The following is a 16,306-nucleotide window of genomic DNA, read 5'->3' as shown; positions in this document are numbered from 1 at the left end:
TCATTGCTCATGGCCTGAGCGTCTCCTTACAGACATCATGTCCTGTGTGACTCATCCATAGAGGAAACTCTGCCTGGTTTCTCCCTTCTTTGCTTCTGTCATTTAAAAAATTTTGTATTGAGAAATATACATATTGAAAATTGCATATTGGATCCAGCACCAGTGTATCTACCATTCAGGTCAAGTAATAGCATTTTGTCACTCTCTCTTTTTAACACTGCCTGACTTTTCTGAAATATTCCTTTGAGCCCTTCTTGGCTGTGACTTGCATTCTCCTTGCTTGTCACTTGTGCCTGCCACATAGGAAGTTTCTCCTCTACAGCAAACTTGCTGGACCTTATGGCTCTTGGAAGTTTTGACAACTTTTTTCACAGTTTGGTGACGCACAGGCTGCTCAGGGTTGTTTGACCTTTTGGCCTGGAGAGGAAATCTCTGACTCGAGCTGGTTATCTAGTTCCTTGCCTTGAATCGGAAGGCACTGGCATGGGGTAGGCAGATCATTGGGCTTGTGGGGAGGGGGGAAAGGGAATGGGTGCGTGGCAGGCCTTCCCATCCCAGCTCTGTTTGCCCTCTGTGTGTGACCTTTGAGTCACTTCTTTACAAGTGTAACTTTTCCTCCCTGTAAATTGAAGCTTGGACCACATTAGTGGTTTATGTCCTTTTTTTTAAAAAAAAAATTTAGCCCCCAAATTCTTTATTTAAAGCAGGAATCTCCAACTAGCTCTTCTGGGACTGTTTAGGGTCTACACATATGTTTCATTTGTTTGGGGTGTGTAAACACGTATATGAGGGGAATTGGATGAAGGTGGTCAAAAGGTACAAACTTTTAGTTATAAATAAGTACTGGAGATGTAATGTACAACGTGATAACTATAGTTAACACTGCTGTATGATATGTTGGAAAGTTGCTAAGAGAGTAGATCCCAAAAGTTCTCATCACAAGAAAAAAAGCTTTTTTTGTTTTTGTATCTATATGAGATGATAGATGTTAACTAAACTTATTGTGGTAATCATTTCACAATATATTAATTCATGTTATTATGCTGTACACTTTAAAATTATACATTGCTGTATGTCAATTATATCTCCATAAAATTGAAAGAAAAAAGTTAAAAAATATATGAATGGCTCTTAATGGAGCATGCTCTTCAGTGTGCCGCATGCCCTGCCACTCCCTATGGCTTAAACCCCGCCTGCCTCACGCTAAGTTACCTGCCTGGCCTCGGAAGGCATGGTGTAAAATAAATAAAAGTAGATTGGCTCTAGCTAAAGCGAGCATATGTGGAGTGTGACAACATGGAGCGCAGCCCACTGCTCTCCTCCTCATCATGGGTAAGAGCTGGAGGCTCATGTGGAGCAGTGTCTGACAGCATCTGGGTTAGGTGGCCACTGAGGGCCCTCCAGTTGTGACATTTATCCTTCTCTGGCTCTCTCCTGGATCACCCAGGAGGTAAACAGGGAAGTGCTAGCCAAGGCCTAAGGCTTTGGGCCTGTATTGAACCATTCTTACCTCCGTGCTCCTATCTAGGGTCATAATTTTGCGATTGTTCAGCCTTTCAGACCCCTACTGGCATGCCGTATGGAACAGTGAACCTGCTTCATGGCGTGAACCCAGGAGAGACCCCTGTCACCTGTACAGCAGGGATCGGGACCTTCATTGTCGAATTTGCCACCCTGAGCAGCCTCACTGGTGACCCCGTGTTTGAAGATGTGGCCAGAGTGGCCTTGATGCGCCTCTGGGAGAGCCGGTCAGATATTGGGCTGGTAGGTCTGCTGATGCCCTTCCTGTCTGAGTCAAGTCAGCCACCTTGGCGCCTGCTTACGAGGCTAGGGGCTCTGAGCAACAAGTTGCAGTTCAGCCAAAGGAAACTGAGGGTGACCTCAGGAAGGGTCCAGGACTTAGGCTCATGACACCAAAAGTAGAACAAGCCTCCAATTCATGTTTTGGCACAGAAGGGAAGAGAGCATGAAAGCACCTCCTCTGGCAGGGGAAAGGAGCTGTGTTAGGCTTTGACTCCTTGAGCTTCTCTGATTTCTGGGGAGTAGGTCATATGCTTCATACCCCTGACTCACTCAGTGACCTTAGATCATCAGTCCAACTGGCCCTCATTTTTACTATTTTTGTTTGTAAAACTGTGATTTATGGAAGACCAGTTCTGAGAGATTGTTGAGTAGCTGTTCCATGAAAAAATGATTCCTGGTCAATTAAATTGGGAGAGTACTATGTATAATATCCTTCTGTTCGACAGGCATAATGAACATGAGCAGGTTAAAGGTTATGAAGTCCTATGATAAATAAGCCTATTTAACTTTGTTTAACTCAACATTTCCCAAACTTATGTGACCACAGAGCTTCCCTTTCCTCTCCAATACGTATAAACCCATAGAAATGTGATGCACTTTGGGCCAGATGATCTCTAAGTTTGGTTTCAGCTCCTAAACTGGATAATCCAGTGAAACTAACAATAACTGAGCCAAAACTGTCCAGGAAATAGCACTAAAATTAGTCAGACCTGGGTTTGAGCCCTGGCCTGGCTATGATGAAACTATGTGACCCTGGGCAAGTCACCCAAACTCTGATCCTCAGTTACTTCAGCAGTAATGTTGACGTATTAATATGTCCTTTGCTGAATCATTATCACTTAGAAAGACTGTGTTGTCTGAAAGTGATGCAGGTGAAGGCACATTTTATGCAAATGTGGTTCTAAGTCAGCTTGAAAAGTGAAACCCTTGTGAGGAATCCTTGAAAATCCCTTAAGAAGGTTCCACTCTGGAGACCTGTAGTAACCCCCTTGTAAGTCTCCAGCGCTGGAACCATGGTGGACTCTGTGGGTGCCCAGCCTGTATCCTCTCAGCCCCTACCATTCCCATGCACACTGGCCTGTCTTCTGACCCCCATCCCCCGTGTCTCTTTGCCTGCGGGCCTTTTCTGGTGCCTGGATCCTGCTCTGCTTGCCCTCAGCTGGAAGTATCAGGACTTAATGCTCCCCTGGAGCAGTTCTCAATCAGTGACTGATACTGATGGGAGTTTGTGGACAATCACCCCAGTTCCCCATCCCTTGGATGGGACAATGCCGAGGCTTATGCTCTCCACTGACTCCCAGAGCTGCCCGGCAGGGTTGAGCTCCAGTTCCTACAGTTGTAACTTGCCTGACAGCACACCCTTTATGGGCTGCCTCCCTTCCTCCTCCTCACTTTCCGCTCCTCTGTGGGTGTTTCCAGGACTTGCCTTCCAAATCACCTACTTGCAGTCTTCCTTACTGAGGATCTGCTCCTTGGGGAACTCAAACTGACACAAAACAGTTAGCTGTTCCTTTGATCGAGTACCAGATGAAGCTATCAGTTTCCATCAGAGTCTGAGTCACAGAAACAATGTATCTCTTCATTTCAATCTTTGAAAATCTATATTTAAATGATTTTCCAGGTCACATGGTTCATAAGTCAAAGGATACAAGAAGTACCCAGTGACGTCTGTGAAGTCTCCTCTGACCCCTGTCCCCCAGCCACCCAGTTGCTCTCCTTACAAGCAGCCACTCTATCAGTTTCCTGGATGTCCTTCCTGACTTGGTTTATGGAAATATGTCGAGCATGTCTTGTGTCTTTAGACACTGGAATCACATGCAGAGTGCCAAGAAGTCTGAAACAGATTTTGGGAATAGCAAGTTCTCATCTTCCAGATCACAGTCACTCTAGGCAGGGCATAAACACTCCAAATCATTGTTCTTTTTCATTTTTTACCCAATGTGTATAATTAAGTCCTCATAAATATGCATGAGATGCATCTCCACTGTGCAGATATGCAGGAGAGTTGGCCATGATCCAGCCTTGCCCCCTCAACTCTGTACCTCGATAGCCTGCATGTCTCCCAGGAAGTACTGGGGTGCCTGCCTTGCCTCTCACTAGGCATTCTGGAGTGTGGGAAGATCCTTGTTTGGTCTTAGGCCCTTCTTTGGAACTACGTGTCTCTCTCCCAGGTTGGCAACCACATTGATGTGCTCACTGGCAAGTGGGTGGCCCAGGACGCAGGCATCGGTGCTGGCGTGGACTCCTACTTTGAGTACCTGGTGAAAGGAGCCATCCTGCTTCAGGATAAGAAGCTCATGGCAATGTTTCTAGGTAAAAAGGGCAGAGTAAGGGGGCTTTCCCCATGATTTTTCCTACTGACGTGTGGTTATTTATAAACATCCAGTTGCTCCCAAGTACCAACAGACCCAGTTCTGCATACCTGAGTCTGCATTCAAAGCCACCATGGACTTACACTACCCACTTGATACCCACTACACCTCTTCATGCCTTCTTGCAAGAGCCAACTGAACCATGCTGCATTCTTTACACGGCCCTAGATTTCTTATCTCTTGGCCATTGCATGTGGTGTTTCCTCTTCCTAGAATACCTTTTTTTATGAATACCTATCTTTATGTGTCCAAGTTCTATTCACCCTTCAAGGCCCAGCTTAGATATTACCTTGCCCAGGAAGTAACTTAATCCTTCCTCAGAATTTAGGGCCATCAACATCTTTCTTGCAGTCAGCTGTCATCCACAGTTACAGCTCTACCCATTGAGTGCAGCATCCATGCCTTATTCAGCTTTGTATTTCCCACAATGCTTTGCATGAGGTAGGTAGGTGGTAGATTAACCTGTTGAATAAAAACATTTTACTCTCCAGGACCTTAGACACTAGTAAAAATCATATTGAGGAATTGTTTTCTACCTAATAATAATAATTGCTATATCTACCATTCATTTATTCAGCAGGTATTTACTGAGTACCATTGATGTGCCAAGCACTGAACATAGACTGTTTCATTTAATCCTTACAACGCTATTTGAGATTGTCTCATTTGCATGTATATTTGGTACTTCATTCATTCAGCTACTATTTATTGTACATATTTATTAGGCACTTTCTGCAAGAAACAAAACAAAGTCCTGGCCCTCATGGCTTTACAGTTCAGAGTGGGGGGGATATAAGCTGAAGTTCCACCAGAATGTAAGCTCCCTGAGGGCTGGATTTTGACTTGTTTACCACCCCCTAGCTTCCTGGCACCTAGGAGGTCCTCAGTGAATATTGTTGAGTGGGTCAGTGACTGAACAATCCCATGAAGTATATAACATCACTTACCCCGCTTTATAGATACTAAGACTGAGGCTCAGGAGGGAAAAGCTTGCCCAAGGTCACAGCTAACAAGTGGTAAAGCTAGAGCTAGAATTTGAGCCTAGAAATTTGATTCCAGAACCCTCCTTCCTCTGTGCCTCGTTGCAGCCTAGTCTGCTTTGAGGCCAGGCCATCATATCATCTTTCAAAAGTTTAAGTCCATGCTTCTGTTGCCGACACTGCCTTTTGTCTCCCTAATCACTGACATGTTCATTATCCCATCTCCACTGCAGAGTATAACAAAGCCATTCGGAATTACACCCGCTTCGATGACTGGTACCTGTGGGTGCAGATGTACAAAGGGACTGTGTCCATGCCAGTATTCCAGTCCTTGGAGGCCTACTGGCCTGGTCTTCAGGTAGGAACGATTAGAGAGAGTGGTCATTTTTCTATGGAACTGGCACAGCCAGCTCATTCTGATGTATAAGTCAAATAAGGTACTTTCATTGCTTGAGTACGTTTTTTGGAGGCCCAGGTTGGAGATAGAAGAGAGACTTAGAGTGAATTAGACAGATTTAAGATTCTACCAAACTGAATTTTCCAAGGGGAGCTTTAAAGTGTCAGGAACTGAGCTTCCAGTTTGCTACAGAGTATTGTACCGCTTAAAATAGACAGTGTCTTTCCAGTCTGGGTAGTAACAGCCGTTGGCAACAACTATTTCTCCAGTGGCCATTTCTGTCAAATCTCCTCATTCTTGACAGCGGGCCTGAGAAAGGGCACGAAAGCAGCTGGGGCTGCTTTGCCTCCCGTTATGATGTTTTTCCATTACACAGTCTGGTGGAGTTGCAGCTGGAAGGGATCTTAGAGTCTATCTTATCTATCCCATAGATGTACCAAAATATGTTCATAAACTTGTTCTCTTTTTTTTTCATTTTAAGAAAAGGTAATAACATGTAAATGGTGGTAAATTTAAAAAGTACACAAGGGAGTGTAATGAAAAGTAACTCTCAAGCCCCCTACCCTCAGACTCTCTCCCCAATCCAGTGCCTATTATCAGTTTTCTGTGTATCTTTCCAGAAATCCATGTACATAAATATTTTATATTTATAGCCTCCTTTTTTCTTTATGTAGATAGGAACATATACATATTCTTTTTCACTATGTCTTAAAGATCATTTTTTATTGATACACATAGATCAGTTTTACTTTTTTTTAAACAGCTGCATATATTCCACTGAATAGATATATTGCAATTTACTTAACTAGTTCCCCATTATATACTTTTGGCCAGCCCTCTTATTTTACAGATGGGAAACAGGCTCAGAGAGAACTTGTTGGTAATATTAAATATTGGTCCAACTCCTCTAAGAGCTTCAAATTTTATTACTTGAGTGTCCCCTAAAAGAATTTTGAAAAACTGTAGAGCCACCTGCATGTTTTTAATCTTATGAGTTTAAATAGTTGCGTACCATTCCTTTTTCTCCTCAAACTCATATTTCCATTCTACTCCCCCCAACAGAATTTTATCCTACTATATTTTATGCTTAAAAAAATTTACTGATACCCTATCATTTGTGACTGTAAAGAACTTGTGAACTGTAAAGAATTTAAAAATATTTTAAAATTTCCTGTGACCATATGCTCTGAGTATTCGTTTTCGTCTGGATTTATTTCTCATTAATATGTAAACGATTAAAACAACATTAATAGCTTACAATTTTTGAAAAATAATTGTAAAACCTAAAAGCAATTTTATTGGAAATGCCTTTCTTAGTGAGATTTTTGGGGCTTTCTTATTTTTAAGTAGTTTGTGTATTTGTGTGTGAATAATACATATTGCTAAAATGGGGTATCAGGAAGCATCAATTTTATTCCTGCTTTTCATTTTTTAGATGTAAGTGCTGAGGAGCCTTATACACATAAATTAGTATATGGAGATAGGAGGAGTGTGATTATTGCAGTATCATTTAGTTCTTTGAAATCATTTAGTTAATAGACTGAACCATATAAAATTGCCAGCATTCAACTGTTGTTTTTTTTAAGATTTAATTTTTTCCTTTTTCTCCCCAAAATCCCCCGGTACATAGTTGTATATTCTTAGTTGTGGGTCCCTCTAGTTGTGGCACGTGGGATGCTCCTCAGCATGGCCTGAGAAGTGGTGCCATGTCCATGCCAAAGATTCGAACCGGTGAAACCTCGGGCCCCTGCAGTGTAGTGTGTGAACTTAACCACTCAGCCATGGGGCCAGCCCTAGCAACTGTTTTTGACCTACAAATATGGCAATATTATATGGTTCAGCCTGTATATGGTAAAAAAAATTCACATAAGGACCTGTCATCAAAAATTTTCTTTTTCCTCCCCAAAGCCCTGGTGCATGATTGTGTATCATATTTGTAAGTAAAGATTATTTTTAATGAGCTCTCTGCTAACAACTAGACCTGTTCCTCTTTCAAGTTTTTGAAAGCAGAGAATTGGAAACTATCTGATATACAAAAGGATTTGTTACTCAGTAGTTAGAGTCACTCATTTTTCTCAACACCTACACTAATGTTTAAAATTTGACCTAGTTTGGTGCTCAGGAAGTTTTTATACCCCAGAACAATGTCCATAGTAAGGTTAAAGATTGTTGGTAGGTACACCTTGCTTTTGAAATGGCAGAAGGGCGTTTGTGAAAGAGACTGTGAGAATGGACAGCCTGCCTTGGTGTTAGAAGCATCTTTTCAGGCAGTTCCATTTTAGGAAAGTTGAGGATCTGGAAATCTATTTCCTTGAAATTGTTTGTGACTACATTCCTCTTGAAAAACCTTCTTGTACAACCCAGTCCTACAACTGATCACACCTTTTGACTTTGCATAATTCCATTTCTGTGTGTATTCCCCACGAAGGGAATTCAAGAGGGAAAGATGCAACCTGTATAGAGATATCCCTAGCAGCAAAGTTCATGACAAAGAAGAGCTAGAAATGACCTAAATGCCCAATAATGGAGGAACAAATAAATGATTGTATTTTTTATTGTGGTAAAATACACATAACATAAAGTTTACCATCTCCACCATTTTTAAGTATACGGTTCAGTGGTATTAAATACATTCACATTGTCGTGCAGCGGTCACCACCATTCACCCCCATAACTCTTCTCATCTTGTAAAACTGAAACTCTATGCCTATTAAACCAGAACTCTCCATTTTCCCCCCGCCCCCAGTCCCTGGCAACCACCATTCTACTTTTTGTCTTTATGATTCTGACTACTCTAAATACCTCACATAGGTGGAATCACATAGTGTTTGTCTTTTTGTGCCTGGCTTATTTCACTTAGCATAATGTCCTCAAAGTTTGTGCATGTTGTAGAGTGTCAGAATTTCTTTCCTTTTTAAGGGAGGAATAGTATTGCTTTGTATGTTTATACCGCTTTGCCACCTCGGTTTGTATAGGATTTGTGTGCTTTGTGTGTGGCACTTTTCCTGGTTTGAGAAGGAGTCCTGGGTTATTTCTCTGTGAAGTTATGATCAAACCAATAGCTAACATTTATTGAGCATCTCTTCAGTGCCTGGCAGTCTGTCTGGCACATAGAGATGATATGTTAAATATTTAAGAAAGAACGATTTATGTGCCAGGCACTTTATAGAGAATCACCACAACACACTGAGGTGTAACTGTTGTTTCATAAATGAAGAAAAGAGACTTCAAGATGTTAAATTTGTTCATTCATTTACTCAACAAATATTTGAATGCCTGCTCTGTTCTAGCCCTGTCCTCATGAAGTTTATAGAGGACGAGACACAAAGAAAAACTTAGACAAATATGTAAAATACTAAGTTGCAATGAAGGAAACAAGTAGGAGACTAAAACAGAGAATTTTGGATCGGGACCTACTTTAGACAAGAAGGCCTCTTAGAAGTGGTGACATTAAAGCTGGTACTTGAAGAAGTAGGGGTGTGAGATGATGTTCTAGGCAGAGGAAACATCATGTGTGAAGATCCTAAGGCAGGAAAGAGTTGGGTGTTTATCAGAAACAAAGAAAAGCAGTATGGCCACAGTCCAGGGAAAGGAGAGGTCAGTTAATGGAAGGCTAGCAGTGACCAGACTGTGCAGGGCCTTGAGGGCCATGGTGAGTTGTCTTGACTTTATGCTGAGCCCGTGGGAAGCCCTGAGGTCTGGTGTCTGTGGTAAGATGGTTACCTCTGGCTGCCTTGGGGAAGGTGGACTGGAGAAGACAAGTGGTGGGACCAACGAGGAAGCCTTTGAAGTCATCTCAATATGAGATGCTGGTGACCAGACCAGGTGGTGGCTCTGGAGATAAAGGAAGAAAAAGCTTGATGTTTTAGAGATGGAATTGACAGGAATTGCTGATGGAATAGATATGGGGTAGGGGGAAAGGGAGGAGTCAAGAATGAGTCACCAGGTTTCTGGCCAGAGTAACTTGGTGAATAGTAGTTCCATTTACTAAGAAGGAAGAGAGGCGGAGAGTAGGGAGGCAACTTTGTGGGGAAGTGAGAGAACCAAGAATTTTGTTTGGGAAATGTCAGGTTTGTTCTATTGCTGAGACATCCACTAGAGATGTCAAGAAGGTCAGCTGTTTCCATGTTGTTATAATAATATTAATAGCTACTTATCAACAGCTAGTAAAATTACAAATGCATATATCCTCTGATCCAACAATCCTAATTCTGGAAATTTATCTTACAGGTACACTTTGCATATGTTTGAGGTGACATAGGTACAGGGTTATTTATTGCAGCATTGATATAGCAAATAGCAAAAGATTGCAACCAAGCCAACTGGCCATTATTAGGAAACTAATTAAATTATGATTTAAGCAATGGAGTACTATACAGCTGTATAAATAGGAGGAGGGAGCTCTTTATGTGCTTACATGGAAAAGTCAAGATATATTGTTAAATGAATAAAGGAAACTGCAGAACCGTATATTTAATAAGCCATATTTAATGTGGGGAAAATAATATATACTCATACATATTTGCTTATGTTTACAAACTAGTACAAAATGGTTATCTGCTAGGGTATAGGGCGGGCATGAGACTTAGTAAATCAACCTTTTTCCTATTCTTAGAATTTTGAACCAGACGGCTAACTTCCCTATTTAAAAACTGTTAGCAGCCAGCATTGACTGAGCACATACTGGACCAGGGACTTTGTGTACAACCTCTGTCCCTCTTACAGATGAGGCTCAGAGAAGTTAAGTATCGGTTGAAGGCAACACAGTGAGCAAAGGGCTGACTCAGTGTTTGATGGCAGGGCTTTTTGGCTCCAAAGCCTTTGCTTTCTCTTTTCCCTGAGGTTGTGTTTTAGCCTGGTGGCTGCCTGGCTGACAACCACTTCTCTCCTGCAGAGCCTCATTGGGGACATTGACAACGCCATGAGGACCTTCCTCAACTACTACACTGTCTGGAAGCAGTTTGGGGGGCTCCCAGAATTCTACAACATTCCTCAGGGATACACAGTGGAGAAGCGAGAGGGTTACCCACTTCGGCCGGGTGAGCAGCATCTCTGGCCATCAGGCCCTGGTTCTCTAAACCCCAAACTCTCATGTCTCTACAAGGGTCTGTGCCTCACAAGTACTCGCAGGTCCATTTTTTCCATCTGATTCTTCCAGTGGCTCTGGGTGGTTTTCCTGCTAGGAATTATTTATCACCATGTTTTCAGATTAAGAAACTGAGGCCTAGTGGGTTGAAATGGCTTGCCCAAGGCTGTTAAGTATAGGAGCTGGGACTGGAACCCAATTCTCCTTCAAACTTGGGCAAGTGAGTGAGATGGAAAAGCCAGTTGACTCCTTTTGAGTTCCTGCTATCAGGATTTCAGAAGTGTAGGCAAACCTCATAAGTCAATGGGTCAGATAAATTATGCTTCTGTAGTATGGAATGTTGGAACTTTGGAATGGAATTTAGGAATGAATCATGTGGTCCCGTCCACCTCCCCATTTGCTGCTCAGAAATCAAGACGCCAAGAAGGAAAGGACTACACACTAGATAAATGTCAAGTTCCTTTCTAGCTGTGATCTTCTGATTCACTGCAGGGAAATTAAACACTGTGAGGAGGGGAAGGGATGGGGGACAGAGGAAGGAAGCTTAGTCAGCACACAGTCACCCCTACCCCAAAATAGGTTACTTTACCATTGTCTTCGACTCTTCACACCTTCCCACCTGAATGCCTTTGAGCTTCGGGACCGGCCTTCTAGGGGCTTCCGCCTGTTCCGCCCTCCTCTACCCCATTTCCTGCCTCCTCTAACCCAAGTGATTGTGTAGGAGTTGTGGAAGAGGAACAGAAGAAGGAGTAAAACAGCAACTGGAAAGAGCAAATTAGTCACTTTTGACTCCTTAGAGGCTGCCGTTTTTGGTATTTCTCATGGCATTTTTTTTAAGAGAACACTCTCAGAAGGTATCATATCCGGTGTTATCAATAGATAAGATGAAGATCAGAGTTTGGGACTAAATGTTAGAGTTAGGCTTGTGCAATCTCAGGGTTAGAGGGAAACTGAGAGGTCTTCTAATTGAAATCACCCTCTAGGAGCCCTGTCAAGTAGTAATCTGGTCTTTGCTCAGTTACCGTCGGTGACAGGGAGCTCACTACTTACAGAGGCAACCTCTTCCATTTGCAGGATAGGCTGGCAGGAAGGCATCAGTGGAAAGAAGGCACTACAGCCAGGAATTCAGTATTGCCTTAGTCCAGTCACCCTTCCTATCCCCAAACAATAGCAAATGGAAGATAAGCTATTCCTCTATAATTAGATTGGCCAGTGCCCTATGCCCTGGTACGTGTGTATGATCATCAGTATTGAAGCACAGAGCCTAGCCTAAAGGCCTCTGGGGGCCTGTACCTCCTCCTAAGTCCAAATCTAAAACTTGGGCTGTCATCCTCTTTGAGGGAGTTGGCCGGATATATAGGAAATTTAAGTAGTTATTAGCATGTGTAGGCCCATGTGTGAGGAAGAGAAAACAAGGTGGCTGGCTCTGGGTGCACTGATCCAGCCAGCCGCTAGAAGCAGAAGGAGAGACTTCCCAGGAGAGTACCAACTTCTCTGTCTTTGAACACGCACAGTGTGTTCACCTACCAGTAAATGTGCCCCAATCTGTGTTTTAGAATATGAGCAATTAGATTAGCAATTGTCCAGAGGCAGACAGAGATCTTTTCTCCAAAAATAAGAAATAGAGTTTGCAGTAATAAATCAAAAGAGAGCAAAGTGCTGATCAAGGTCCAAGAGGAAACAGGGAAGGAGAAGATCAGGAGGAGAGAGAGGCACAGGGAGAGGAGGAGGAGTTCCCTCTGAGAAAAGATAGGTGAAGAAGCAGAAAAGTCTGTTGAGCTGCAGCTTCCGCCCACTGGGGCCACCCTCGAAGTCAAACCCTTCTTTTCCACAACAGCTCTTCAGAAATTTGAAAGCAATGAACGCATTTTCCTGGGTTTTCTTTTCTCCAGAATAAATATTCTTATCTGGACCAACTCCTGTTGGCTAATATTAATCTTAAGATGGGGCCCATGTCTGAATATCAGATTCCACTTGTGGTGCAGAACAGGGCAGGACTGTTGCCTTGTTCTGGGCACAGTGAACTCATGGCTACATCTTTGTTAGATTGAAGACTGGCTCTTGAATATCTTAACCTTCATCTTTTTGTCCATCCCATCTCGGAAAGGGCCTTATAGTGACAGGCTAAAACTCTTAATTTTTAGGATTAGATTAGACTGTGAGTGACAGAAAAAAAGTGGTAGCTTAATTAAGATAGACATTTATTTCTCTCTCATGTTCTGGCCTTATCTGGCTCTCTATGGTGTCTGGGACCTTAGTCCCACACCTGGTTGCTGGGAATAGTTGTTAGTCTAGGCAATCATGTGCTTGGCTAAAGTGAGGGATTCTCTTACTAAGGAAGAAGAGGGAACAGATCTTGGGAGACAGACAGCAGCCTCTGCCACCTCCCCTATTCCAGAGCCTGGCTACTTGTCTCTCCCTTGGGATGAGAGTCCATGGTTTGTTTTAATACCGGTCTCCACTAAGCTCCAAGCTTTGGGTATGTTGGTTCTGAAAACTCACTGTTGAGTGAGTTGTCCCACATTCCTCCTTGTTGGGGCCCTGTGGGCAAGGTATGGAGGGGAGGAGACTCTCACCGCCCTGAGCAGACTCCGAGCCCTCCCTGCCCAGCCACTGGGTGAGCAGGGTCTGCTTTGGACTTTTCAGAACTCATTGAGAGCGCAATGTACCTCTACCGTGCCACGGGGGATCCTACCCTCTTAGAACTCGGAAGAGATGCTGTGGAATCCATTGAAAAAATCAGCAAAGTCGAGTGCGGATTTGCAACAGTGAGTGTTTCCACGGGCCCAAGAATTGGGAAATGTCTCCCCCTGCTGCTAAAGAGCCTCTGGAATATTAGCACTGGACGGGACCTTAAGATGTATGTAGTGCCTTTATTTTATAGGTGGTGAGACTGAAGAACAGAGAAGCTAACAGATTTGCTAAAAGGTCACATAGCTAGTAGAGGTGGAGCTAGGATTAGTTCCAGGGGTCTTGTCTCCATGCCCTTGGCATTCTCCCTTTAGCTGTCTAAATAGACTACTTTGCAAGCATGAGTTTTGTGAAAAGGCCTATAAAATGGATTCTAGTGGGGAAATACAGAGTCCCATAGCCTTATATTCAAATGTGAGGATCCTTAGTGAAACAGCCCTACTAGTCTCACAGATCCTTATTGAATGTCTTTCATGAGCCAGGCACTATGCTAGGCCAAGGGTTATAGCAATGAAGAAAGACCAAATTCCGGAGCTGACATCTTAGTAGGAAAAACAATGAACATGTATCTGGGAGACAGAAAGAAAGCCAGTATGGCTGGAGAGGAGTGAGCAAAGGAGGAAAGTGGAAGGAGGAAAGTCCCAGAGGAGGCAGGGGCTAGGTCACATAGGGCTTTATATAAGCCATGGGGAAGAGTTAAGATTTTTGTTTTGCTTGAAATGAGAAGCCTTGGTAGGATTTCCATCAGAGCAGTGACGTGATCTAATTTGTATTTTACTTTTTTTTTTTGGCTGAGGAAGATTGGCCCTGTGCTAACATCTGTGCCAGCCTTCCTCTATTTTGTATGTGGGACGCTGCCACAGCATGGCTTGATGAGCACTGTGTAGGTCCACACCTGGGATCTAAACCCATGAACCCTGGCCTGCTGAAGTGGAGCACGCGAACTTAACCACTATGCCACTGGGCCGGCCCCTAATTTGTATTTTAGAAACATCCCCCTGGCTTCCCTGTGGAGAATGGATTGAAAGGGTCAAGGGTGAGAGCCATGTCACATCCTTAGAGGACCCAAGCACGCAAGCTGTAAATAATCAATCATTACAGTCATGTGAAAATCAGATGTTTAAGAAAATAGTCTAGAAAAAATTTGCCAAAAAGCCTACAGAGGTTTTTTAGGGTATGGGATTAACAAACAAACAAACAGAAAGCCTTCTTTTTCAAAATTTTGTAATGTGATTATATTCTACAAGTAGAACATGTTAAAGAAAAGACCTGTATGTCTAGGGGAAAAATAAAGCAATGATATGTTTTAGTTTCTAATATGATGTATTTTGTGGAAAGCCAAAGTGGATAAGCCCATTGAGGCCTTCTTAGGAATGCTTGACTTATTTCCATGAAAATGAAGCCCTTTGGAGATCTTCCAAGACGAATGATGGGAATAGGCGTATGATTCCTTGGCCTTTGACAAACAGGCAAGAGAACAGTAATTCTTGGTTCATCAAGTCCATGTTTTAGTCATATTTCTTGTGTGAAATATATACCCACTGAGAGTTAGTTTTGTGTAAGAAAATATATTGCTAATTCTGAGAAGCTAAAATAAATGTTTATAGCCAGGAGACTTACTCGGCTTATGCTGTAAACTCAGTATGAATTTTTCTTCAAAGCCTCCTAATTAGTTGTTCACAATAGCAAGCACTTGGTAATCACCTTAATGGCCATCAAGGGAGAATTAGCTGAGTAAATGATGCTCCATTTTTACAGTGTCATTAAAAAGGATGATTAGATCTCTGTTTATAGTCACCAAAAGGTAGGATAAAGGGGACAGGAGATTGCCATGTCATATAGGGAGGTCAGGGAAGACCCTTCTGATGAGGCAGCGTTGGAGCAAAGACCTGAAGGAAGAGAAGGAGCAACCTATGGGGCTGTCTGAGAGTGCTTCAGGCTGAAAAGACACCAAATGCCAAGAACCTGGGGTGGCAATGTGCTTGCTTGCTCACAGAACAGAGAAGCCATATGGTTGGACCTGCAGGAGCAAGAAAGAGAGTGATAGGAGATGAGGTCAGGGAGGAAGCAGTGACCAGACCACAGGGGACCTGTTGGGTCATGATAAGGACTTTGGTTTTTACTCTACATGAAATGACATGTCATCAGAGGGCTTTCAGTGGAGCAGTGACAGGTAGGACTTATGATATAAATATACTTTAGAGTAAGGATGGAAGCAGGAAGCCCAGTTGGAAGTTATGATAATCCAGGCGAGAGTCTGTGGGGGCTTGGAAAAGGGCAAAGCTCTGAAAAGTTAAGTGGTTTGTCCAAAGGCCCTCAGCTGCTTAGTGGCAGAGCAGGAATTCCTGACAGGGTCCCCTGACCCTTTCAGCTGCACTGTGACACTGTTCTGACACTCTTCCCTCTCCCATGTGGCAGATCAAAGATCTGCGAGACCACAAGCTTGACAACCGCATGGAGTCTTTCTTCCTGGCCGAGACCGTGAAATACCTCTACCTTCTGTTTGACCCAACCAACTTCATTCACAACAACGGCTCCACCTTCGATGAGGTGATAACCCCCTATGGGGAGTGCATCCTGGGGGCCGGGGGTTACATCTTCAACACGGAAGCGCACCCCATCGACCCTGCTGCCCTGCACTGTTGCCGGAGGCTGAAGGAAGAGCAGTGGGAAGTGGAAGCCTTGATGAGGGAATTCTACTCTCTCAAACGGAATAGGTCAAGATTTCAGAGAAAAACTGTGAGCTCGGGGCCCTGGGAACCCCCAACAGGAAGATTCTCCTCACCTGAAAACCATGACCGGACAGGGGAGAAGAAGCCTGCCAAGCAGAAAATGCCTCTTCTCAGCTGCCCTAGTCAGCCCTTTACCGCTAAGCTGGCGTTACTGGGACAGGTTTTCCTAGATTCCTCATAACCACTGGATGAGTTTGTTTGTTTTTGAAACTAAACTATGACAATAAATCTGCTTTTGACTATCA

The 16,306-nt window shown here is 43.3% G+C and overlaps 1 protein-coding gene across 2 annotated transcripts in view; it reads left to right on the top strand.

The window, feature by feature from the left end:
• Positions 1 to 16,306, top strand: part of EDEM2 (ER degradation enhancing alpha-mannosidase like protein 2) — a 26,649-nt gene extending 10,343 nt beyond the window's left edge. For both annotated transcript variants that reach the window (XM_008525462.2, XM_070588180.1), the window contains exons 6-11: positions 1,553 to 1,764; positions 3,975 to 4,116; positions 5,389 to 5,513; positions 10,447 to 10,591; positions 13,285 to 13,406; positions 15,748 to 16,306. In XM_008525462.2, the coding sequence (XP_008523684.1) occupies positions 1,553 to 1,764; positions 3,975 to 4,116; positions 5,389 to 5,513; positions 10,447 to 10,591; positions 13,285 to 13,406; positions 15,748 to 16,242 (1,241 nt within the window). In that variant the 3' untranslated portion in view covers positions 16,243 to 16,306. The remainder of the gene's footprint in view (positions 1 to 1,552; positions 1,765 to 3,974; positions 4,117 to 5,388; positions 5,514 to 10,446; positions 10,592 to 13,284; positions 13,407 to 15,747) is intronic.

The sequence above is a fragment of the Equus przewalskii genome, chromosome 21 (genome assembly GCF_037783145.1).
Source record: "Equus przewalskii isolate Varuska chromosome 21, EquPr2, whole genome shotgun sequence".
In the NCBI taxonomy this organism is placed as follows: Eukaryota; Metazoa; Chordata; class Mammalia; order Perissodactyla; family Equidae; genus Equus; species Equus przewalskii.
The sequence above is the reverse complement of the archived record's forward strand: the minus strand, read 5'-3'. Positions and strand labels throughout refer to the sequence as shown.